The 24,502-nt window shown below is 42.2% G+C and overlaps 1 protein-coding gene across 2 annotated transcripts; it reads left to right on the top strand.

Annotated features, from left to right (window-relative positions):
• The first annotated feature begins 986 nt into the window (after window positions 1-986).
• Window positions 987-22,954, top strand: PBLD (phenazine biosynthesis like protein domain containing). Of its 2 annotated transcripts, XM_025850272.2 has the most exons (9): window positions 987-1,101; window positions 11,279-11,378; window positions 11,739-11,837; window positions 14,686-14,795; window positions 14,881-14,910; window positions 17,273-17,361; window positions 17,633-17,811; window positions 20,897-20,959; window positions 22,041-22,954. In XM_025850272.2, the coding sequence occupies exons 1-9, from the start codon at window positions 1,018-1,020 to the stop codon at window positions 22,151-22,153; spliced, it is 867 nt and encodes a 288-aa protein (XP_025706057.1). In that variant the 5' UTR covers window positions 987-1,017; the 3' UTR covers window positions 22,154-22,954. The 2 variants fall into 2 exon arrangements, with proteins under 2 accessions (XP_025706057.1, XP_073734786.1); XM_073878685.1 differs by lacking the exon at window positions 11,739-11,837.
• Window positions 22,955-24,502: the final 1,548 nt, after the last annotated feature.

Below are 24,502 nucleotides of genomic sequence, written 5' to 3' on the forward strand. Positions count from 1 at the left end.
GGCTGGGGGGATGGAGTAACTGGGTGACAGGCATTAAGGAAGGCATGTGATGTAATCAGCACTGGGTGTTATATAAGACTAATGAATCACTTAACCTCTACCTCTGAAATTAATAATATACTATATATTAATTAATTGAATTAAAAAAATAAAAATAAAGGATTTTACACCTCCCTGGAAGGAACCCTCCACCCTTTCCCATGTGATAGTTAGATGACGAAAACTAGATTGGTGACAGGCGCCTGGAGGGTTAATCAGATTAAAACAGAGCCAACAAGCTGCTAAAACCTAGACTTAGAAACTCTAGTGGCAACCCTCTCGGGTCCCCTTCCTCTTCAGGAGCTCTGTGCTATCGCTCAATAAACTTTGCTTTGCTGCCCACCACTCTTCGTCTGGTCTACCTCTTCATTCTTCGTGCAGTGTGACAGAGAACCACGAGCTGAAGGAAAAGAAATCTTGCAACACGTCCCCTTGGACATTTCAAGCACTTCATTAAAAACATAACCTAAGCTAGTTTGGCTACTCTAAGAAATGATATGATTATGTTCTTAAGTATACATTCAGTATAAATATCAATACAAAATTTGAAAATTAAATATCCTATTAATCCAGTATTTTATTTTATTCTATTTTAAGATTTTATTTATTTATTTGACAGAGAGAGACACAGCGAGGGAGGGAACACAAGCAGGGGGAGTGGGAGAGGGGGAAGCACGCTTCCCACGAGCAGGGAGCCCGATGAGGGGCTCGATCCCAGGACCCTGGGACCATGACCTGAGCCGAAGGCAGACGCTTAAGGACTGATCCACCCAGGCGCCCCTCATCCAGTATTTTAAAACAAATTCAATTTAGAGACTTAAATATTAGGGGATCACCTATCTTTAAATGTAGGTGTATTGGAGTCATTGCTTGACCTGGGTCATTGGTTGCTTCTGTACACCAAGTAAAACATTAACTTCCTGATTTTTTCAACAAGTAGAAGTAGAGCAGGTACCAGCAATTTTGAGAGCAAGAAAAATGAAGCTCCCTGTTTTTGTAGTAGATGCATTTACAGCAAAAGCATTTCATGGAAATCCTGCCGCTGTTTGCCTCCTAGAAAATGTAAGTACTTGGTTTTGAAGAGCAGTATCTGAAATTCTAGATTCCTGTAGAACCAAATATTTCCTACAGAAAAAAAAATTAGTTCCACCTGTTTGTCTTTGGTTCATGTTCTTTGTCAAATGATATCAGCAATGTTCATGTCTGCGAGTTGATTTTGACCAAACTATATGAGGAGAATGCTTGCACCCAGATGCTTTAAGTCTGGAAAAAGAAAGATTTGTGTAAGGAAGAACTAAAACCAATTAAAAAAAATACAGAGAACTCTTTGTTAGCCATCAGGTTTTCATTTAGTGAGCACCAAATATGAAGGCAAATGAAATTAGATGAGTTTTATGTGACTGGACATTGTTGATATTATATTTAACATAAAAGATTTTAGCTGGATATCTTTAACCTTACCTATTTCAGACAATTAGAAATTCTTTTCAGGACAACCAAAAAACATTTTGCAAGGAATTAAGTTATTAAGTAGAAGGAAGGAATTAAGCTCTAATACAGGGAGAACTGTTTCCTGAAATCCTCATTTTTAAAAATAGCTTTTGAGGGGCATCTGGGTGGCTCAGTTTAAGTGTCTGACTCTTGATCTCAGCTCACGTCTTTTTTTTTTTTTCAGCTCAGGTCTTGATCTCAGGGTCATGAGTTCAAGCCCCGGTAGGGCTCCATGCTGGGCATGGAGCCTACTTAAAAAAAAAAAAGAAAGAAAAAAGAAAGGAAAGGGAAAAAAAAAAACCCAGCTTTTGATCAGGATAAGTATTAACAGAATAGTTAAATATTCATTTGTGTTGGTACCTGGCTATTAGGAAACAAGCCAAGGAGCCCTTCCACTCAGAGCAGTTAGTTCAAGAGTAGATTATCTGAGAATTATTTCAGAAATACAGTAAGCAATTGGTGATTTTAAGTAAGTTTTACTAATTTGGGTAAGATGGGTGTTGGGGACTTCAAGTGCAGTGAATGTCAAGCTGCACATGAAAATCACCCAAGGAGCTTTAAAATTCCTATGCCAGACTCTCTGGGGGTGAGAGCCAGGCAGCACTATTTTTTAAAGTTCCCCAAGTGAGTCTAGTGTGCTCTCAAGACGATGAATGGCTGGGGTTTTACTGAGATGGGTGAATACTGTTGGTTGAGTCCTTGGTACACTTATTTTCTCCCTCAAGCAGAGCAGCAAAATGGTGATGAAGAGTCCTCGTCTCACCTTAAGAATACATTCATTACGCAACCTTGCAGCTGGCATTTTCCAACCATAAAATGCGGAAAGTAATAAAGTTAATAGGCTTTATCAAGTAACACAAGAGCTTGGAAGGATTAGTGAGAGAATGATTAACAAGCAGATTCTGAATCGTGAACTTGCTTTAGAAACAAGCTGGCAAACAACTTCATGTCAAGGAATTGTGGAAATGACTGAAATTGCTTGTCAAGAGTCTTAGTATATTTGTTGCATGTCTCCATGTAGTATTCTTGCAGAGTTCTGAAAATAGTTTCAAGTGATTTTCATATTCAGTTTTCACCAGATGACAAGAATTAGTATTATTCTTCAACTTAAAGCCTTTTACTTTCAGTATACTCACTGCACACCAGAGCCTTTCTCTCTCTCTCTTCAAATATATTTTATATGTTGTTTATATATTTGGAAAAACTAGGATGCAAAAGTTTTTTTTTTTTAAGATTTTTTATTTATTTATTTGACAGAGAGAGACACAGCAAGAGAAGGACCACAAGCAGGGGGAGCGGGAGAGGGAGAAGCAGGCTCCCCGCTGAGCAGGGAGCCCGATGCGGGGCTCGATCCCAGGACGCTGGGATCATGACCTGAGCTGAAGGCAGACGCTTAATGACTGAGCCACCCAGGCGCCCCAGGATGCAAAAATTTAAGCAAAGAACTTAGCATAGTTCAAAGAGATCTGCTTCAGTAAGAATGGAAGAAGGAAAAAGAAAATAAGGAAGTCCATGATTCAGGGATACTTTCTAGAGAGTCTCCCAATTCACTTCCGGGCTTTGGATCTGTGGTACCGGGCTAATTTGGTGGCCTGTCAGGGACAACTGAATAAGATGATCTAAAGAATAATTCGCTAGTTTTCAATTCTGTGGATGTGAGAATCCTGTTCTCCTGGAGGCTAATTTGGCACTTTCCCCAATTCATAATCAATAAAAATTCTAGTGGAAGTATAAAATGTGGTTTATGCCCTTGGATTCTTTTACCCATGGCTGGGCACAGTGGACGCCTGAAACACCTAGAAAGAACACAAGTAAACTCAGGAAAATATCAGAGACAAATAAGTGCTAAACCTTATAATGCTGCCCACAGTTCAGTATGTGTTTAGCCTATCATTACCGTATTCTACAAATATTTATCGACATCTACCACAAGCCAGCTTCTGGGGGGATAGGAAGTACATAGATTAGTAAGTTTGCCTGACCCTGAGGTGCTCAAAGTCTAGTGAGAGAAACAGACATGGAAACCTGATCATTATTCAATAGTTACCACAGAGGCTAAAAGATCTAATGGTACCAGCTACAACAGGGACTCAGAGAACACAACAGTGTTAGATTTTACAGAGGAGAAACTACTTCAGATTTTAAGTGAAGGGCTTCAGAGGAATATTCTTTTTTGTTTTGTTTAAAATTATTTAAAAATTTGACGAGATGAGACTAATCACAAAAAAAAAAAACAAAAAAAACTTGGTGGGGGCGCCTGGGTGGCTCAGTCGTTAAGCGTCTGCCTTCAGCTCAGGTCATGATCCCAGGGTCCTGGAATCAAGCCCCACATCCGGCTCCCTGCTCGGCGCGAAGTTTGCTTCTCCCTCTGCCTCTCCCCCTGCTTGTGTTCCCTTTCTCGCTGTGTCTCTCTCTGTCAAATAAATAAAGTCTTAAAAAAAAAAAAGAAATTCGTTGACAGGCTAAAGACAAGGCAATTGCACTTTGAGCTGTTTGAATACTTGAAAAAAAGACCTCCTCCTCCTTTTTTTTTCAGAGCAGATTTTTTATTGTTATGTTAATCACCATACATTACATCATTAGTTCTTGATGTAGTGTTCCATGATTCATTGTTTGTGCATAACACCCAGTGCTCCACGCAGAACGTGCCCTCTTTAATACCCATCACCAGGCTAACCCATCCCCCCACCCCCCTCCCCTCTAGAACCCTCAGTTTGTTTTTCAGAGTCCATCGTCTCTCATGGTTCGTCTCCCCGTCCGACTTCCTCCCCTTCATTCTTCCCCTCCTGCTATCTTCTTCTTTTTCTTTTTTCTTAACATATATTGCATTATTTGTTTCAGAAGTACAGATCTGTGATTCAACAGTCTTGCACAATTCACAGCGCTCACCGTAGCACATACCCTCCCCAATGCCTATCACCCAGCCACCCCACTCCTCCTTCTTTTTTGATAAAAGACTTCTGGAAAGAAAGGAAAGTAAAAAATTCTGGGTAGTAACATTCCAAGAGCTTCTAGAATATATAAAGTTTGTTCTGTTCTCTTTTCTAGACAAGTCCATTTTTAAATTTTCACATGAGTAACATAACACTGTACATTAGCTGAAAATAAAAAGAGATTAAGGACTAAATGGAACATGGAACAGATATTTGAAAAAAAATATTTAAAACCTTAAAAAATTGATGGTGTCCTCAAGTGCCTGAAAATCTATTTGACAGTAAAGATCATGTAGAGGCATGGAAAATGTATAGAAACAATATTTAAAAAAATATTTTTTAGGGGAGGGGCAGAGTGAGAGAGAGAGAATCTTAAGCAGGCTCCATGCCCAGCACAGAGTCCAATGCAGGGCTCGATCTCACAATCCTGAGATCGTGACCTGAGCCAAAATCAAGAGTTGGATGCTTAACTGACTGAGCCACCCAAGTGCCCCTAGAAATGATATTTTTAAAAAAATATTTAATTAATTTATTTGAGAGAGAGAGAGCAGGAGAGGGAGAGAGAATCTGATGCAGACTCTGCACTGAGCGCAGAGCCCGACATGGGGCTTCATCCCACGACTGTGAGATCATGACCTGAGTGGATACCAAGAGTTGGATGCTCAACCAACTGAGCCACTAGGTGCCCCTAGAAACAATATTTTTAAAAAGGAAATAGATATGTTACTTTGAAGGTTATATAAAGACTACAGGAACTCATGACCAACTACTTGAATAGGTCAGAGGGCTGGGGTAGTGCTAAAGGGTGATATCTTGTTTACTTTTCTGTCAACCAGCTTTAATCAGGGAAAATAACAGGGGTAGGGAGCCCATCTTTATTCTTCATATTCTAACGAAGCCTCAAGTTGTTTTGTTTTGCTGTTCTTGTTCTTGCTGTTGTGTGTCTGTGTTTATGTATATGTAGGTGTGTGTTTAGGGTGGGGTTTCGCAACAGTGGCGGTGTTGAGATTCTGGACCGGGTAATTGTTGTGTGCGCCTGTCATGGGCAATGTTGGCGGAATCCTTGGTCTCTGCCCACTAGATGGCAGCAGTCTTCCCTTCTCCCCACTGTCACGAGGACTGAAAATTGCCCCCAGTTGAAAACCACTGTGTCAGAGGACCTTTTCTAAAGATTTTATTTATTTATTTATTTATTTAAAGAGCATGAGCACGGCAAGGGGCAGAGGGAGAGAGAATCTTCAAGCTGACTCAGTGTCAAGAGCGGAGCCTGATGCGGGGCTTGATCTCAAGACCCTGAGATGATGACCTGAGCCGAAACCAAGGGTTGGAGGCTTAACCAACTGAGCCTCTGGGGCACCCCTCAGAGGATCTTTTCTAAACACCAGTTTATTCTTAGGTTTTCCTGTTAAAATTATCCATAAAAACAACATTGCTGTGTGCCTAGTGTATACATTTGTTCCAATTCAGCTGACATTTACTGGGTAGGTACCATGAGCTGGACGCTATGCCAGGATCAAATATAATAATCACATCTATGCATTTTTATTCTTTGAAACACTAACCCAATCATTTCCAGAGACAGCAAGGAGGGTTGGCTTTGCACTTTTAGAGGAATGCCTAGTTTTAGTTGTTAAACTATTTGCTGTTCCAGTTTTCCTGGTTAAATTTAGAGAGTAACAAAAGCCTTAAAAAAAAAAAAAGCCTCTTTGCAGCTTGGTATGTTATGTATTTAAGGAAAACCGAGTACATAGCAATACTGTGTTCAGTTTGTGCTTTAACTCATTTGGGAAAGCTTATGATGCAGTGGCTATTTCCAAACTTGGTGCCCTTCCTTAGAGGATCCCTGGCTCTGTGTGCCTACACTGGGTCAGAGGCTCCTGGGGGCTCTAGGGGGCTCCAAAGTTATATCTCATTTTTATGCCCAGAAAAGGCATAATGAAGAGTGCAGAGAAGATTTTTCCAGGGCATTGAAGTTTTTCTCTTGCCCAGTATTTGAGGAAAAAGAGCAGTGCAAGGGAGGGGGAGATGCTGCTGTGGGAATTTATTTCACTGGCTTCTAGAACATAACTCTCAGCTATGGCTATGGGAGCAATGACTTCAGGCAGTTCAGCCAGATACTGTGCTAAAGTGCTTTTTATATGTTATCTCATTTAATCCTTACATAGACTCTAAGAGAAGGTCTTTTTTTTTTTTTTAAACTAATCTCCATGCTGGGCTTGAACTCACAACCCTGAGATTGAGAGTCAGACGCTCAACTGACTGAGCGATTCAGGCACCCCTAAGTTTAGGTCTTATTATTATTATCATCCCCATTTTACAGATGAGAAGACAGGCAGAGGAAGGTTAAGTGGTTGACTTCAGGATTCCACCACAGGTCTGTGTGACTGCAGATCCCATGCTTTTAACCCATTGTACTTACTACCAGACTAGATGTCCTCCCCTTTTATGTTCTCCCATGGCATCCCTTACTTTCCAGTTGGTAGCATGCGTTGCTCTTGGTGTAATTCATTCAGTACCTGTCTTCCTCACTAGACTGCATATTCTACGAAATCTTAACCTACCCTTATTCCATGACACACGGCTTAGCACATGAGAGGCACTAAATAGCTATGTGTTGAGTGAAAGTAAATCTATTAATTAAATCATGGCAAGATCTCTTTCTAAGAGTTCTAGCTGACTAACAACTACTGATCTTTTATCGTCATTGGTGAGTTGGGGTGGTGGGGTGTGCAAAGTGAGTACGAGTTTTGAGTTCTTTGATGGAGCTAGAGAGACCAGGCACCCGTAAGAATCATCAGGAACCACTGAAGACGGCCTGCAATTTGAGTGCTGCGTTGTATGGACCTAACTTCAAAATAGGAAATCCAAGTGCTTCAGAAGGAATTTTCCATTTCTTCCTGGATGATTTAGATCTTTCCATATCCAAGTGCTTTTCCTTTGCTGGGATCTATTTATAGCAGAGGGATAAATGAACAAGAACTGATAGCAGGCTGGTCATGTGTAGGCTGTCATATTCCCAAGCTGCCACAAGGTGGGAGTATTTTAAAACTTTGCTCTGATTTTCTGATCATTAATGTTTGTGGGCCATATGGTGATGAAACCTCAGGGTCCCGATGCAGCACACTGGAACTCAGAGAAAAACAAACATGGCTCTGTCTTTGCTGTCGGAAATTTGACTCATGAGATTGCCAAAGGGAAATGGATATTAAAGCAAGAGAATTCACAGTTGTTGGTGTGTAACTGTTATACGCTGCATTTGAAAATAAACAACTTTAGTATAAAATGAAAAAAATGACTGAAACAAAAATTCAGTTTTTTGCCCGAATGCAGTCTCTTTTGTTTCTCAAGCTCCCAAAGTTGAAGCAACTTTAGTCTTCCAATGATTTACAATTATCTTGGCTTTTGGTTCTAGTGTAGGAATTTGGCTGCCTGTGATGCATATTGAGGACGGCTACTATCAAACTTTCTACGGCGTCTCTGGTCCCTCAGGCAAATAGCAAATGCGTTTTAAGTGTCCTGGGACAGAGATTAGCTATAGAAATTCAAATTGCAATTGGTACAATACACCAAGGTAGAGAGGATGGAAGAGCCGATGGCCAGTGAAATGTGTATTCTAGCCGATGTGCAAAAAAGCCCAGTTGCAAAGAAATCCATTAACAGTGGATGGTGAACTTGGCTACAATGGGGGATGCTTTAATGCTTTTTGAGACTCTCGTCCTAAAGGTGGAGAGAAGCAATAGACAAGGCAAGGAAGGACGAGGTTAGGGAGTTTGGCCAGAGCAGAGGAAGGACTAGCAAGCACTGCAGGTTCCTGCAGCCATGGCGGCAAATCCAGAGAGACCAACACAGACTTTTATTTATTACCCCTTCAATCACCACCGAGGCCTGTGATGGCACACTCTGCAGGAGGGACTTAATTGGTTCCCAGCTCCTCTCAGGTGTTGTATGCCCAGGCACGTGGGCCAGTTTCCACACAGAACATTCAGTGAGCCGAGAGAAGTGCTTCTTAACATTGTTGCCCTGTTGGCTGGGATGCCCAGCAGATCCCAGCCCCTCTGCTCAGGGGGGATGACTCACTCCCCGGGCCCACAGGTGGGACAGATGTTCATGCCACTTCATTCCTACCATCCTGGTTCTCCGTACCTCAGCTCACAGAATCCTAGCGTGTCAAAGATCTAACAGAAGGAGAACAGAAGCGAGGTCAAGTGACTTGCCTAAGAAGCAACCTCAACACAAAGCTCTCTGCCCACATTTTCCTGTCCAACTCAGCCAAATATGCTCTTTTTCTAAGTCCACCTCACAGTTTCATCTTTAAAGTCCTAGAGTATTTACTGTCAAATCTATGTGTCTCAACTACGTACTCTCTGGTGTTGCTTGTGGGTACTTTCTGATTCCCTGCAAGATGCTAAGCCCCTTGAACACAGGGTTGTATCGTAACCACCAGGGCTTCTAAACTTTTAATGTGCACATGGATCAGCTAGAAATCTAGTAAAAAAAAGGAAATTCTAAATCAGAAGGTCTGGGGTGGGGACTGAGACCCTGCATTTCTAAGGTGTTCCCTCCGTAGTGGTGTACTACCCAGCACAGCACTTGGTAGCCGACTGCTGCTTTCCTTTAGAAACGCTGCAGGAATCCATCTTACCTGATGGACATTGGTTTTCCTGTCTGCGGTGTGCTAAAGGGGTAATAAGAGTTTGTCTTTGTTATGGGGAGGCAGAGTGGTGTGGCTGCTTAACGCAGGGGTTTTGAGCCACTCGAAATAAAAGCTAACATTTACCAAGTACTTGCTTTGTGTTAGGCACTGTGATGAGCACATTATATGCATTATTGGATTTAATCTTTTTGAAAGAAAAATGCTAAGTAGAACACAAAATCATTGTGTTATGTTTGGGCTTTCAGACAATAAATATCAATTGCTTAAGTCATTTCTCTCTCTCTAGGACTCCACAACATCTATAGATTTTGAAGACAGTGCCCTTTTAAGAAAAGCTTAGTAAGTCCGCTAGGATTTTTATATGAGCTGGTAGTTTAAAAGTCATGACTGATTTGTCACAATAACCAGCATTTTGTGCCTTATATGAGTATGTGGAAAGTGTTTCAAAAGAATTTGAATCAACTGAAAGATAATGGGTGTTTAACTTGCATAAGTCAGTTAAGTGAATTATGAATTTATTAGTATAAAGTCATAAATCTTATTTCTGGGTTTCGGGGGCTCAAGAATAGTAAATTTGGCCAAAGCAAAAATGCATTTGTCTTGAGACTTCTTTAGAATTCAAAATATAACTAGCGAGTATTTGTTGATTAAAAATTTGATTTTCATTCTCTGAAGGAAAACTCATATTTCTGACCCATTTTTTTCCTTGAGTTAAGAGGAACGTGTGTGCATGTATATATATGTATTTGTGTGTCTCCACAGGAACTCTTTCACCTAAGTACTATTGTCCTCATTTTAAAGGTGTGGAAACTGGAGCTCCATGAAATTAAATGACTTGCCCACTCTTGCACTGCTACTAGGACCTGACCCAGGATACAAATTCACATTATTTTCTTAACCATTTATTTTGAGAAATTAAGAACTACAGAAAAATTTCGAGAATGGTACAATGAACATCCTATACCTTTCCTCTAGATTCACTGGTTGTTACCATTTACAAAGCCCACATTCTTAACCACTCTACCATTTATTTGGCATATTGTGACCTTAGGATATTACACAACCTCTCTGTGATTGATTTCTTTATATGCAAGTGGATAAAAATATCTATATTGAGAGTTTTATTTATTTATTTATTTATTTAAAAGATTTTATTTATTTATTTGAGAGAGAGAGAGAGAGAGAGAGAAACAGCATGAGAGGAGAGAAGGTCAGAGGGAGAAGCAGGCTCCCCGCCGAGCCGGGAGCCCGATGCGGGACTCGATCCTGGGACTCCGGGATCATGACCTGAGCCGAAGGCAGTCGCTTAACCAACTGAGCCACCCAGGCGCCCCTATATTGAGAGTTTTAAAGATGAAGGTGAAGTGGGGTGCCTGGCTGGCTCAGTCGGTAGAGCATGTTACTCTAGATCTCAAGGTAGTGAGTTCAAGCCCCATGTTGGGCATAGAGCTTACACATACAAAACAAGTAAAAATGAAGATGTAGTGAATAATGTATTCTCACAGCAAATGTTTATTGAGCTCCTACCATTCTGGGATGAATACAAGGTGTAAGTCAGAAAAAAGCAAGATAGTACATTGTATGCCCTCATAAACTCAGATGTTGGGGGACAGACAGTGAAGGGACACAGTGGGTAAATTCAGGTGGTCTAAGCACTGGGAGGAGACAAAGCCTTTAGACAGAGCAGTCTGGAAGGCTTCCTGGAGGAGGTGACCTCTAGCCTGAGGCTTGACTCATAAAAGGGAGTGAACCATATATAGATGGGAGCAGAATGGGCCAGCCTACCTAGAGTGGATGCTGAAGATCTTTCTATTCCACAAAAAAGGGAGATTGTGGAGTTTCCCTTTGTGGAGATTGTTTAGAAGAGAACATATGCTCTCAGGTAGACTAGATAATAATCTGATAAAAGATAGGGCTGGCCGGTAGGTTTTTCAGAGTCTGTTCTAGCTTTGTGCATCTACAGCTCTTCATGGAGAGCTAGGAGCATAGATTTCTGAGAAGCAATCTTTGTAAAAGTGTCTTGACTTCCTTGTCAATTATTTCCTTTGAGGAGTGTAACTTTTAATATTAATAAGCTGTGTTATTAACTAATGGCAGTTGCTGTCCAAGGAAGTCTGATTTGTGTTTCTGGAGTCTCAGTGAACTTTTGTTTCTAATTTAGAAATTGGATGAAGACATGCATCAAAAAATTGCAAGAGAAATGAACCTCTCTGAAACTGCTTTTATCCGAAAACTGCACCCCACTGACAACTTTACACAAAGTAAATATGCTTTTTTTTTTTTTTAAGCCATTCTTGGACGGTACCAGAAACTAATTTTCCAGTGGGGGAATGATATTTCAGAGAGATTTGCATGTGGACAGGAGAGAAGGTGGGGGAGATTCTGATTTGGTTTTCAGTTTGTCTGGGGAGAGCAGGTGTTGGGTAATTTGAATGTTTCAGCTTCAGATCTGGCACCAGGGAGCCCTAGGATGCTGGCCTAGACTTCACTCCTCCTTCACAATGCATTTCAGCTGTTAATCATGCTAGGGAAGTATTGAGAAAAGAATAAGAAAATGAAAAGTTTGTGACCCACTTGCATGGGAATGATCTCGTCTCTCTTTGGCTTTTCCGCCTCTGAAGGTTCCTGCTTTGGATTAAGGTGGTTTACGCCAGCGAGTGAGGTTCCCCTCTGCGGCCACGCTACCCTGGCTTCCGCGGCTGTGCTGTTTGACAAAATAAGTAATGTGATTTTCTTTTATGAACCTGTCACTGAGCAAATAGCAAGTATTTTTTAAAATTCTCACTCTTTGTGATGAATCAAAGTCCCTGCTATCAAGACTTTACAGAGTCTACTCATGTCATTCATGACGCTGAAACAAATACAGCCCCCCGAAACTTTGGCCTTTCTGATTATGTGCCAGGCCTGTTGGGAAGCTCTGGTCGTTGCTCCCTAGAATGCCATTTTATTCTGAACAGGAGCTCTCTGGTCTCTGACCAACACAGGAGGGGAGCTTGCAAGACACAATAGGGGTCTCACATGATGTGGTATCGGGGAACCATAAGTCACATTTTGCTCCAAATATGTCCCCACCCACACTGAGATTCATTTCACAAGAGCTGCTGCTGCTGCTGCTTTTTTTTTTTTTTTAAGTAAACTCTACGCTCAACATGGGGCTTGAACTCACGACCCCAGGATCAAGAGTCACATGCTCTATGGACTAAGCCAGCCAAATGCCCCTCACAAGAGCTTCTTTACTTTGAAGTTTAAAGATTCATGAGCCACGGCTATATACATTTCCCTTGTGAAGAGAGGATGCTTCACCTCAGTCCTACCAGTTTTCATCTTCGCTACATCTAGTATAATAAAGATTAGGGCTCTGTGGCAATGAGGCAGAGGAGAGATGCCTAGAAATGCCCTAAAAGTGGAGATGGAAGCAGCCATGAATAGGTGTAGACAACAAACAGAAAGGTAAGCAAGGAAATATACAGGATGATATGACAGAGTGTAAGAGTGTAAGTGGGGAGAGCGGCATCGGAAAAGGAGGTTCTCTGGGGAGTTACTTAGATGGGGAGGGTACGGGGAGGTGTTACAGGGCAAGTTCCCCTGGGAAGCACATTGCATGCTGGGAGAATTGTGGGCAGTATTCTTGGAGTCAATATTGGCAGGGAGTAAAGAAAGCAGAATAGAACAGAGGGACACGTTGAACTGCAAAGTGGTAGCAACAAAGAAAGGCATAGGCCAAATCCACAGGGAGATCTGAAACTGCAACAATCCTTCAAGTAGTATAGTTCCAAATAGAAACAAAGGTGCAGGCCTTTATACCCTCCATTGATCAGCCTCCAACGCCCAGAAAAGCAGCCTGACTTTGGGTAGAGTAGCTCTACTCACCCAAGGGCGATTCGCAGAGTGGGACTCAGCTGAGAGCAGTCAGTCACCAACACCCCTGGCAGCTGGGGCAGGGCCTTCAGGCTGCGCCTGAGAGCAGGTGCCTCCTTAAATGCATGCCTCTGTATTTCCTTGCCTCGCTAGTCCTGGCCTTCAGAGGGGAAGGTTGAGATGCTGGACTGCAGCATCCACTAGAGAAGGGGACCTTCAGGCTGAAGAATATCAAGCCATGTGTGCAAAGAATTCGAGTGGGAGGAGTATTTGGGCAGAGGCAGCAGCAAATGCAAAGCTCCTGAGGAGTAGTCTGTGTATCTGGAGTGGCTGCAGTTTCCAGGGGCCAGGGGCGGGGGTGACTGGCAGGAGATAACATTGAGGTCCCTCTATAATGTAATCCATGGTATGTCTTAACAAGATAATTTTGGTTTCTGTGGATAGGGGACAAGAATGAAGGCAGGCAAATACCCTGAAATATTGCTTAGGAACTCAGCCTTGAAAAAAGATTTTACTGAAGTTGGATTGAGTGCCTTTTGAAAACCCCACATTGTTTGGTGTGGGGCAGAGATTTGGAATAATAGCCTTCAGATTGATGCCGCACAGGGCGGTCTTAAAATTTGATAAGATAAAATATGAAAAAATGCTTTGCAAATAATGATGTCTCCCACCATTTATAATGAGAAAAATTAAACTTTGGGCTCTGGAGTATACATTTTATATTCAGTGAAAGTTAATCAACAATGCCAAATTTCCTTACCTTTCAGATATGGTTAAGTTTTACAGAAATATTAAGGGGGGGGGGAAGAATTAGGGCACAGATCTTTGTTTTCACTGAAAATGTTACCCACTTTGAGGTCAGATGAGTGGTCCAAGTTGTATCAGTAACATGAAGGGCTAGTATACGAGCATTTGTGGTCCAATTTTTAAATAAAAAATTTATGTGTAGCTTGGTTTATTTAGGGTAAGCTTGATTTATTTCTAGTAGACTGTTGTTCATAATTTGTATATTCTATTTGTCATCCCTTGGCATATTTTAGACTGGTATTATTTCCAACAATCTAGTATTGTAGGTGGATATTTATTTATTTTTTTAAAGATTTTATTTATTTATTTAACTGACAGAGAGAGAGACAGTGAGAGAGGGAACACAAGCAGGGGGAGTGGGAGAGGGAGAAGCAGGCTTCCCGCCGAGCAGGGAGCCCGATGCGGGGCTCTATCCCAGGACCCTGGGATCATGACCTGAGCCGAAGGCAGTCGCTTAACCAACTGAGCCACCCAGGCGCCCCTGTAGGTGGATATTTAAAATCTGCATTAGAAAACACTATTTCATCCCTATGAGGTAGGTTTAATTATTACCCCATTTTACTGATGAGGAAATTGAGACTTAAGGAGGCTAAATAATTTGCTCAAAGGCACAGTTAGTCAGCATAAAGGAGCTGGCCTTTGAAGCCTTGCAGTATGATGTCAAGTCCGACCAGTTATGTTCTTGGTTCTCAAGTGAGAAGCTGGTCGGGGCTATCTCTACTCTGGACCCCAGTCACCCAAACCTGAACCCCTCCTTTCAGGAAAAGGTGCACTGCCAGGGAATCTAAGACAATGCAGTAGTGATCAAAACAGATGTGTGAATATATAACAAAGTTTATTTTCCTATTTCTTGATTTCCTTTCAAAGAGTTTTCTGATTGACAAAGACTTTTTTTTTTGCCAGAAAATGTGAATAACACTCTAACCTTTGTCACTCTGAGTGGGGAACTGAAGGCCAGAAGAGCAGAGAACAGTATTATCCTGGATCTACCTCTTTATCCTGCCCACCCGCAGGTCAGCTCTTTCTAACTATTGCCATGAACCGTATTAACTGACAGCTTGCGTGCCTTACTGTGGTCTTGTCTTTTTCCCCATCTAGGACTTCCATGAAGTGGAGGACTTGATAAAGGTTGGTGAAAAGAATTAAACCTAAGCTCGTGTGATTTGGTCATTTGTTGTTTGAACAAAAAGGTTCAGTACCATTTGGGGCGCCTGGGTGGCTCAGTCAGTTAAGCATCTGCCTTCAGCTCAGATCGTGATCCCGAGGTCCTGGGATCGAGCCCCGCATCTCTCTCTGCGTCTTTCTCTCTCTCTGTCTTTATGAATAAATAAATAAAATCTTAAAAAAAAAAAGGATTCAGTACCATACAACCCCCAAAGATAGGCCTTCTATCAGTATAAGCGTTCCAGCCTAAGCTTGGATGAAAAGTGCGTGGTGCATTTGAGGTGTGAGTTTTAATGTTGAATCTATCTGGTGAGAAGCTTGAGCAGTTGTCCTGGGCTCTTCATTGCCAGATTAGCCTCCTTGAAGGAAGGGGGAAGAGAGACTGCTGTGTGGTGGGCCGAGCATGAAAGCAATTGAAGGTGTTGGGCAGGGCGGCCTGGATTTCTGTGGTGGAGAATGAGGCTGAGGTGAGGGGCTGTGCTTTGATGGAGGAGGACAGGAAAGCTCTGGCAACTTGAGAGAGAAGGCGGGATTCATAGCCTGGCTTCTGCAAGAGGTCTAGGAAGGGGTGGGCCTTCATAAGAATAACAGCGATCATGCTAATGAACATTTTTGAGAGTTGCCCCTGGGCAGTACCAGGTGCTACGCTTTTCACATGCATTATCTCACCTAATACTGTCACTGGGTGAGGGAGGCACTACAATCATCCTATGGGGATTCCAGACCCCCCCCCGCCCCCAGCAGCTCTGCATGACCCAGTTCTTAGTCTGTAGAGTAGGAAAGGCCCCATCAGGATCAGGGTAAGGGCTGCAGGGAGAAAACCAATTCTCACTAAATGGCCTATCCTGGGTACCACTGGGGTGTTTCTCAGTGAATGTTCAACTACAGCATTTATAATCTCTTTAGTGTCTTGCATTATCTATGTTTTTCAAAGAGTAGAAGCAAGCATTACAGATTCTGATTTTACACTCAGCCCCACCTATGGCTTGGGTTTTGGAAGACAAGCCAACATTCATAAATGAACTGCTTTACGCAAGTTGACAAGAAAATGGACAATAATCACAGTACAGACCTTGTTCATGGTAGAAAGAACTTAACGCAGTGTCTCTAAGCTTCAGGGTCAGCGTTTGTAAAGTGGGGATGATAAAGGGTTATGTATCCTGAGTATTGTTGTTTTGTGTTCCTAGAAACTGGTCATAAGATTCTCAGCTGAGAATTAGACTTTCAAATTGACATCAGAATTCATGCAGAGGAGGGCTGAATGACCCCTCGGAGAAGCTGAAAGGCCGGAGAACAGATGGGCTCTGGCTGCAAGAGTTTCCATTTCCAGAGGGAGGGACATTGTTCAGCTGTGGTCGCCGGGGCAGACAGCCGAGGCACCACCCAAAGCGGAGGGAGTCTTGGCTTTGGGACCCGAAGCATCTCAGTACCTAAAGAAAATTAGAGAACCTGAAGCAACCTAATGATAGCCAGACAACTACCATGTAATTCTCATTTGCTCTGCCTACAGCCAGTGGGGGTGCCAACGGGTGACTTGGAGGGGCTTCCCCCACTCAGCATCCCCCTCGGCACTCCAAGTCAACAAGCAAACAGACAAACAAGTTCTAGGATATGAGCAAGATTACGTGCAGTCTCAGGTAAAGGGTGAATCCAGGTATCTTTAGAAAATGTTGCTATGTTACTGATCTGCAACATACAATCGAAGTGAAAACAGTGCTTGCCACGTAAAGCAGCATTAAGATGTGTTTTAGTCCCCAGTTCCATTCAAACTGCTGGCCCTGAGTCCTTGCCATGTAGAATCTTCTAGTTACTGCTGACTCCACATATATTATTTCATTTAATCCTCACAACAATGCTAAGAGGTGGGCCCGAGGCCCCCATTTCTACAGACAGTAGACAGTAGTGATTCAGAGCTTTGACTCCAGGGCCCCTCAGACCTGGGTCAAGGGGTGTGTGTGTGTGTGTGTGTGTGTGTGTGTGTGTGTGTGTGTGTGTCTGTCTGTCTGTCTGTCTGTCCCTGGGCCTAAGTCTTGCTCCTTATTTGTGAGGAAAATGCCCATTTGAAGGACATAGTAATACTTGTGAACAATGCCTGTCTTCGGCTCTTAGAGGGTGAGTTCAACCCCCTTAAGGGTCTCTGGTCTCCAAAAACTGGCCTTCCTTGGGCAACACCTTGAGTCCTGAAACTGAACTAAAACTCTTGGGATTGGGGACATTGGGTATGCCTGGCACACAGGAGATGCTCATGAGAGGCTGTTCCCCAAAGAGAAGATCAATGATTTGACCCAAGGTGCACTTCTGAGGAGTTTTTGGTCTGTCTCCACAGACTGCCATAGGTGATACCCTAGTCCAAGACATCTGCTATTCTCCAGGTACCCGAAAACTCCTTGTCCGGCTCAGTGATACTTACAAGAGGTAAACAAGATTTTTGGCTTCCGCAGCACTTTGGGGAGGGCTGAGAACCCAGATTTATAGCCCTGGCTTTGTCTGGCCGTGCTTAGGTCCAGTCAAACCATGATTTATGCAGTCAGAGAGTTTTGTTCCCAGGGAGGAAGATATTCTACTTGCTCTCTCCTCCCCTCCTGCTGAGCGGTTTGGGCAAAAGCTGCACCCCTGCTTGCTTTACAGAATCTGCGTAGTGGTCTGTGAGATGGGTTTGTTCTAATCCATCCCATTCACGAACCAGGTCATTCCTGGAGAACCTGAAGGTGAACACACAGGATCTGCCACAAGTGGAAAACACAGGGAAGGTGAAAGGACTCATTCTCACCCTTAAAGGAGAGCCTGGAGGGCAGACCCAAGCATTTGATTTTTACTCCAGATATTTTGCACCCTGGGTTGGTGTGGCTGAAGACCCTGTAACAGGTACTTTTTGACTTGGGTCCTGGGGAGGGTTCAACAGTGGAGGAAAGTAACAAATAGCTCTTTAAGTGCCCTTCACAGGACCTTTCAGGTTGTTTCGGTTTTTATTTTTTTATCTTGTTATTTTATTTTTTTTAAAGATTTTATTTATTTATTGGAGAGAGAGAATGAGAGATAGAGAGCACGAGAGGGAAGAGGGCCAGAGGGAGAAGCAGACTCCCCTCTGAGCAGGGAGCCCGATGCGGGACTCGATCCCGGGACTCCAGGACCATGACCCGAGCCGAAGGCAGTCGCCCAACCAACTGAGCCACCCAGGCGCCCAAGTTTCGGTTTTTAGCTGTTTTGTTTCCCTATCTTCCCCTCCCCATTCTTTCACTGAAGTCTTGTGTGAAAACTACAGAATTAAGGAGACAGTATATATAGCAGGGTGAAACCTTCACGTCCGACAGCCTGGGTTTGCATCCTAGCTGCCTAGCTGTTGACCTTGGGCAAATGACTTAACTTTTTTTTAAACTTTCCATTCCCCTTGTGATGAGCACTGGGTGTTACATGTAAGTGATGAATCACTGAATTCTACTCCTGAAACCAATATTACACTATCTGTTAACTAACTAGAATTTAAGTAAAAACTAAAAAAATAAAGTTTATATTCCCTCCTCTATAAAGTATGAGTAATATTTCATAGGGTTATGTAAAAACAATACATGGTAAATGCTTAGCACAGTGCCTGGCACATGGTAAGTACCCAATAACTATTAGCTATTTTAATAATAATGACAGAACTGGTTCCCTGAACCAATGCTTCCAGATCTGCCATTTGCAAAATTCAGGGGCCAATTTCCACTATAGTCACAAAGCCTTTTGTTTTTTTCAATGACCAGCCTGTGTGATCATTGACACCTAAATAAGATTTATTTTTTGAAGGATAAATTCCTGGGTTGTAGGTGGGAAATACAGACAGGAATAGCTTTCCCAGACCTGCCCCCAAGGTGGGTGGGATGGGTTTGGGAACGTGGGTATTCAAGATCTACCAACCAGGGGCGCCTGGGTGGCTCAGTCATTAAGCGTCTGCCTTCAGCTCAGGTTATGATCCCAGGGTCCTGGGATCGAGCCCCGCATCGAGCCCCACATCGAGCCCTGCATCTGGCTCCCTACTCGGCAGGAAGCTTGCTTCTCCCTCTCCCACTCCCCCTGCTTGTGTTCCCTCTCTCACTGTGTCTCTCTTGTCAAATAAATAAATAAAATCTTAAAAAAAAAAAATCTACCAACCAGAAGCAGAGGGATGAAATCAAAGATGGGCAAGAATGTGACGCTTCCTCCTTTCATCCTCTTAGAGAAGAGTGGGCTGAGCAGAAAAAGGGGGGAATACTTGACAGAAGAGGCCGGTGGATGGGATGGTGGTCAGGGCAGGAGGAGGCTGGGAAGAACCTCTGAGGCTCCTGCTCTGAACAGAAGACAGAGACTGGGATTGTTTCAGGACTTTGACCTAGTTACTCTCTGAGAAACAAAACACATGAAATTCAAAGCTCAGCAAAGCATTTTCTTAAAGACTCAGGAAAATGCCCCATGACATCCAAACAGTACAGCTTGACCCTCCCCCATAGAAAAGAAGTTTCTAGTGGATTTACACATGCTTCACAAATATTTTAACTGGTACAGAGAGCAAGTGTTTCCCCTGTAATAATGCTTTTCTAAAGTGGGAAGGTCTTTGGACAGGGATGATCAACCATCTCAGCTTGCTTGAGACTGAAGGATTCCTCAGCATACAGGACCTTTGATGCTAAAACCAGGACAGTCTTGGGCGAACTGGGATGACTGGTCATCCTAGGTGGACCTCCCATGATATTTAGTAAGTTTTCCTGAAGAAAACCCATCCTTTTCTCCCCCAAAGACTCTTCTGTCAGTTATTACTTTACATTTTGTTTCTTCATTTTAATTATCTATTCACTGATCTAAAACTAGGGCACAAAGAAGTGAAAAAAAATGCCTCACTAAAAGAAAGTTCTTTTGGCACTAAAAGCCTAAAAATGTTGTCTTGGTGGAAAATTGAACCTTTTGTCAGCGTTCCCAGTTTTCCTTGCATGTTCATCCTTGGAGGAAGGAGATATTTTCCCTTGAAAGATTAGAGAAAGATTTAGGTGAAACCCTTGATCTTCTTACCGTGGCCTGACAATGAACTGATAGACAGGACAAGAATTAAAACCTGCAGCTTAACTAATTCAAAAAGATATATGCACCTCTATGTTTATTGCATTATTTACATAGCCAAGATATGGAAGCAACCCAAATGTCCACTGATAGATGAATGGATAAAGAAGATGTGATGTGTGTATATACACATACCCCCCCACACACTAGATATTATGCAGCCATAAAAAAGAATGAGATTTTTGCGATTTGCAACAACATGGATGGACCTAGAGGTATTATGCTAAGTGAAACATGTCAGACTGAGAAAGACAAATATCATATGATTTCACTCATGTGTGGAATCTAAAAAGCAAAACGAATAAACAAAAAGCAGAATCAAACCTATAAATACAGAGACCAAGCTGATGGTTCCCAGAGGGAAGGGGGTTGGGGGGATGGGTGAAAAGGGTGAAGGGGAGTGGGAGGTACAGGCTTCCAGTTATGGAATGAATAAGCCACAAGAATAAGAGGCACAGCACAGGGAATACAGTCGATGATACTGTGATAGCACTGTATGGTGACGGATGGTAGCTCTACTTGCGGTGAGCACAGGATAACATACAGAGAAGTTTAATCACTCTGTTGTACACCTGAAACTAAGGTAACATTGTGTGTCAACTAGACTCAAATTAAAACATTAGAAAAAAAGACCTGCAGTTTAATTCGGGCTGCAGAAAGTGTAAAACATAGCAGATACATTATTAGGAGGAACGTATCCATAAATTCTGTGTCTTCCTTTCTGTGTCCATTCATAATTCCACACTCTGCTGTGGCCCTGGCCAACATCATGATCAAGTCACTTAAGGTTTAGTCAAACCAGATAGTTGGTTGTAATTGCTTATAAATTTACCACAATGTCACCCCTGTTTTTGTATCATAACTTTTCACTTCTTTTAAGGATCTGCACATGCTGTTCTCAGCAGCTACTGGTCCCAGCAACTGGGGAAGAAAGACATGCATGGTAGGATAGTTTTTTTTTTTTTTCATTTTTTAAAAAAATTGTCTAACTTTAAGCTAGCATTCCTTCTCACATGTACTATTGATTTGAAGATGTAATAAAATGTCATGTATCACCCATATGAAAATGAAAGGTTTTACATTGCTTCACCCTGAATCCTCTACTCGGAATATCTTCCATCCCTGTCCCCCTCAACACACAGACACACTTCTAATACAGTAAGTGCCCAAGAAATGTTTGTTGAATAAAATTAACTGGCCGTATAACTTTGGCCCATTGAGGTTATTTAGAATGTCACAAGTTGAGATGGGATGATCGCCAAAGTTCCTTATTGCCATTGCTAGTCATGGGATTGAATCAAACAAATTGCTTTTGAACCAAGTCCCCTAATGACTTTTGGGAGGGTGGAGAGGAAATAGATTGCAGCCAGTGGAGGCTACACAGTTCCAATAGTCAAAGTAGGAATTTGACCCTCCAGGATGGGAGGTCTTATCTAGTGGGAGGGTCAGGCTTCTGTGACTCTGATTTGGGGATAGCAGGTTCGCTGGTCTTTCTTTGGTGAGCCTAGTTTTTCCCTTATGCCCCGAACTCCAGGAAGGTGGAGGCTGTTCGGTTGCTTGATAAGCACAATGGGTAAACAAGCTCCCTTTGTCCTCTTCAGACCTGGAAAGATGGGGCTCTCTCAGGAGGGCCAAGATCACCCCTCTTTCTCTTTTTAAACTTCTAGTCCATGCCTCTATCTTATCACAGGTCCTCACTTACTCCCAGACAGAAGCGGGGAGGAAGCTATGGGCGGGGTGTGTCTGGGACATTACGGGAAGTGACAGAGGAAATAACTGAGGAAGAGGAGATGTGGAGCAGTGTGTTTTGTGGCTCAAATTGCGTTTGTGGTCCCTCGGTCCTCAGGAGAACAGGGCAGGCTGAGCAGTGCTACGGACAGAGGAAGGAATTTATTCTTTCCACTGAGCTGGGAGGGTTCTGGAGCTTATAAGAAGAGAGAGAGAGGTCTTTCACTATGTTCTGTGAATTAGAAAGGGTGAAGATGAACAGTATTAACTCGTGACTTGTTTTATGTTTTCTTTAGCCTTTCAGTGTTCCCACCGAGGAGGAGAGCTGGAGATTTCACTGCGTCCTGATGGACGGGTTGACATTAGGGGCAGCACTGCTGTTGTTCTAGAGGGCACACTGACAGCCTAGAGGTGGTTGTGGTTCGATGCTGCGATTTTGAATGACTAAGTATTTTCTGCACAAAAAGAAATGTAAGCAGCTGCCTTTACCAAACTTGCAGAGCAGTTCACTTCATCCTCATGTTAGAAATAGAAAAATGAAGACATATTAATGGAAATTTCATCGTGCTTCCTGACTAATTAATTAATGGAGTTTTGGCTCTGCCCGTGAGTGTATTTGACATAGAAGTAACCAGTAACAAAGAATGATGTTGTCACCTTCGATTATGACTACCAATCACAGATGAGGAGTACATTTATGAGGAGTAAGATCAAACCATTTAAACTTAGGTATGAGTATCTGATAGACTATTTTGTAGCCATTAAAAAGACGCAATAACTATGTGGAAATATTGGAAAGTATCTCATGACACAATACTAAGAAAGGGAATTACAGTGGACTACAAAATGTTGGCAATGTTATGTTTATATCTATGGACAATATGAATGTATATGGACTAAGATGGGTCATGAAGATAGAAAGGTGACAACTGTTCATATGTGTGCGTGTGTGGGGGTAAGATTGGGAGTCATTAAATGTACCTAAAAAATTATTTCCCTTATTGGAACACACTCATGTTCAATAACTAAAAAATCAGGACATATAACAGAATAACCCAAAAACCCAGATATTTCAAAAAATGTATATGTATTACTGTGGTGATAAAATTAAACACTAAAAGCAATATAATATCTTTATCTTGATGTATAGTTTTAGAGTGTAACTTAAAAAGCATTCTTCTCTTACCTTAATAAAATTGGTTCTAACATATTTTCAATTCAGTTAAATCTGTAATGTTGAATACCTATAATTGACTTTGGGATGGGGACTTTTTCAAGTCATTAACAGTGTTTGTTTAAGGTGATCTCAATGATGGCAATTCTCAGCCATCTCAAAAACTGCAAGCTAATCAGTTAGAAATTCCCGTAGTGTCCCAATTTTTGTCACCTTACTGCTACCACGCTTTCTATTTTTATTTTTGCTAAGGCATGTGACAGTGAATTTATTCTAGCAGTAATCTTGTGTTTCCCCTAATTTGCAATGAAGTAAACAATTCACTGGCTTCAGGGCTTTAGCTTAATGAGTAACCAATGACCTGCCACATAGCTCACCCCTTCTCCCAACTTATCAGTGGGTTACACCACGGGTAAGAATCACTGGAAGGTTTTCACAAAGTACAAAGTTTTCTCCACCTTGAACTGAATTGTATGAATGATTTTATATAAATGCATAGTTGTAAGGGTCTGAATTTTATCTCCCCAATGTATGCTAAGTTCTTTTCAAAAATTATTTATTTTTAAAATTCCAGTATAATTAATATATAGTGTTATATTAGTTTCAGGTGTGCAATATAGTGATTCAACAATTCTATATACTCAGGGCTCATCGCAATAAGCATACTCTTAATTTCTTTCTAAGTTCTTAATAGATATTTTTGGGATACAAGTCCCTGAGGTGATTCTGAATTCTTTTTGCATGAAAGTTGCTATTTCAAACATCTGAGTTGACTTTTCATCCTATATTTTTGAAGATTTTTATTTATTTATTTGATATAGAGAGAGGGAGAGCATAAGCGGGGTGGGGGTTGGGGAGGGGCAGAAGGAGAGGGAGAAGCAGACTCCCCACTGAGCAGGAAGTCCGACTCGGGGTTCGATCCCAGGACCCTAAGACCTGAGCTGAAGGCAGATGCTTAACCGATTGAGCCACCCAGGTGCCCCTTCATCCTATATTTTTAAACTCTATATTCACTTTTGTGAGTGACTTTTAAAAAATTGTCCATTTAGAAATGAACAGTTGAGTCAGAATAGCCAGGGCAACTGATCATACTTACTGTGTTTACTGGGTCAACCGGGTCAAATGTTGAGTGGCTGTAGGGGCCATAGTGCTCCAGAAGTAGCAGCCGAGGAAGCAGGGGTGGGGGCGGGAGAGGCATACCTAAATAGATAAATAAGAAGAAATGAAATGACATCTGTGGGTAGCAGGAGCAAAGAGCTTCTAGAATTAGCATACTATGCAGAGTGAGTTTTTTGCTGATATGAGTAGGGCGGGTTTCAGGGTACAGGTTTCCCGTTTCTTTGGCATCTGCCCACCTCTTACCTACCTGATCTTACTAAGAGTGGGCATAGGGGAATGTGTAGGGAGATTGTTAGAGATGTATCCCAGCACTCAAGTATAATGTTGCCATTGGTTGAAAAAAGCGCTCCCATCAAAGTCAGCATCACCTGCCATAGAGTCAGACTGAGTTATCTTAATGTAGGAAATACCTCCCTACAAAATCACAGAGGCCTAATATAACAAACTTTTATTTTCATTCCTATC

The sequence above is a fragment of the Callorhinus ursinus genome, unplaced genomic scaffold, assembly GCF_003265705.2.
Source record: "Callorhinus ursinus isolate GAN/ISIS: 27379988/994484 unplaced genomic scaffold, GSC_fseal_2.0 scaffold31, whole genome shotgun sequence".
NCBI classification, from domain to species: Eukaryota; Metazoa; Chordata; class Mammalia; order Carnivora; family Otariidae; genus Callorhinus; species Callorhinus ursinus.

Coding starts and splice junctions, on each gene's coding strand:
- PBLD (XM_025850272.2), top strand. CDS start 1,018: ATGAAGCTCCCTGTTTTTGTAGTAGATGCATTTACAGCAAAAGCATTT. Junction 11,838..14,685: donor TGTGCTGTTTGACAAAATAA/GTAATGTGATTT, acceptor TTTTTTTGCCAG/AAAATGTGAATAACACTCTA. Junction 17,362..17,632: donor CTCAGTGATACTTACAAGAG/GTAAACAAGATT, acceptor TTCACGAACCAG/GTCATTCCTGGAGAACCTGA.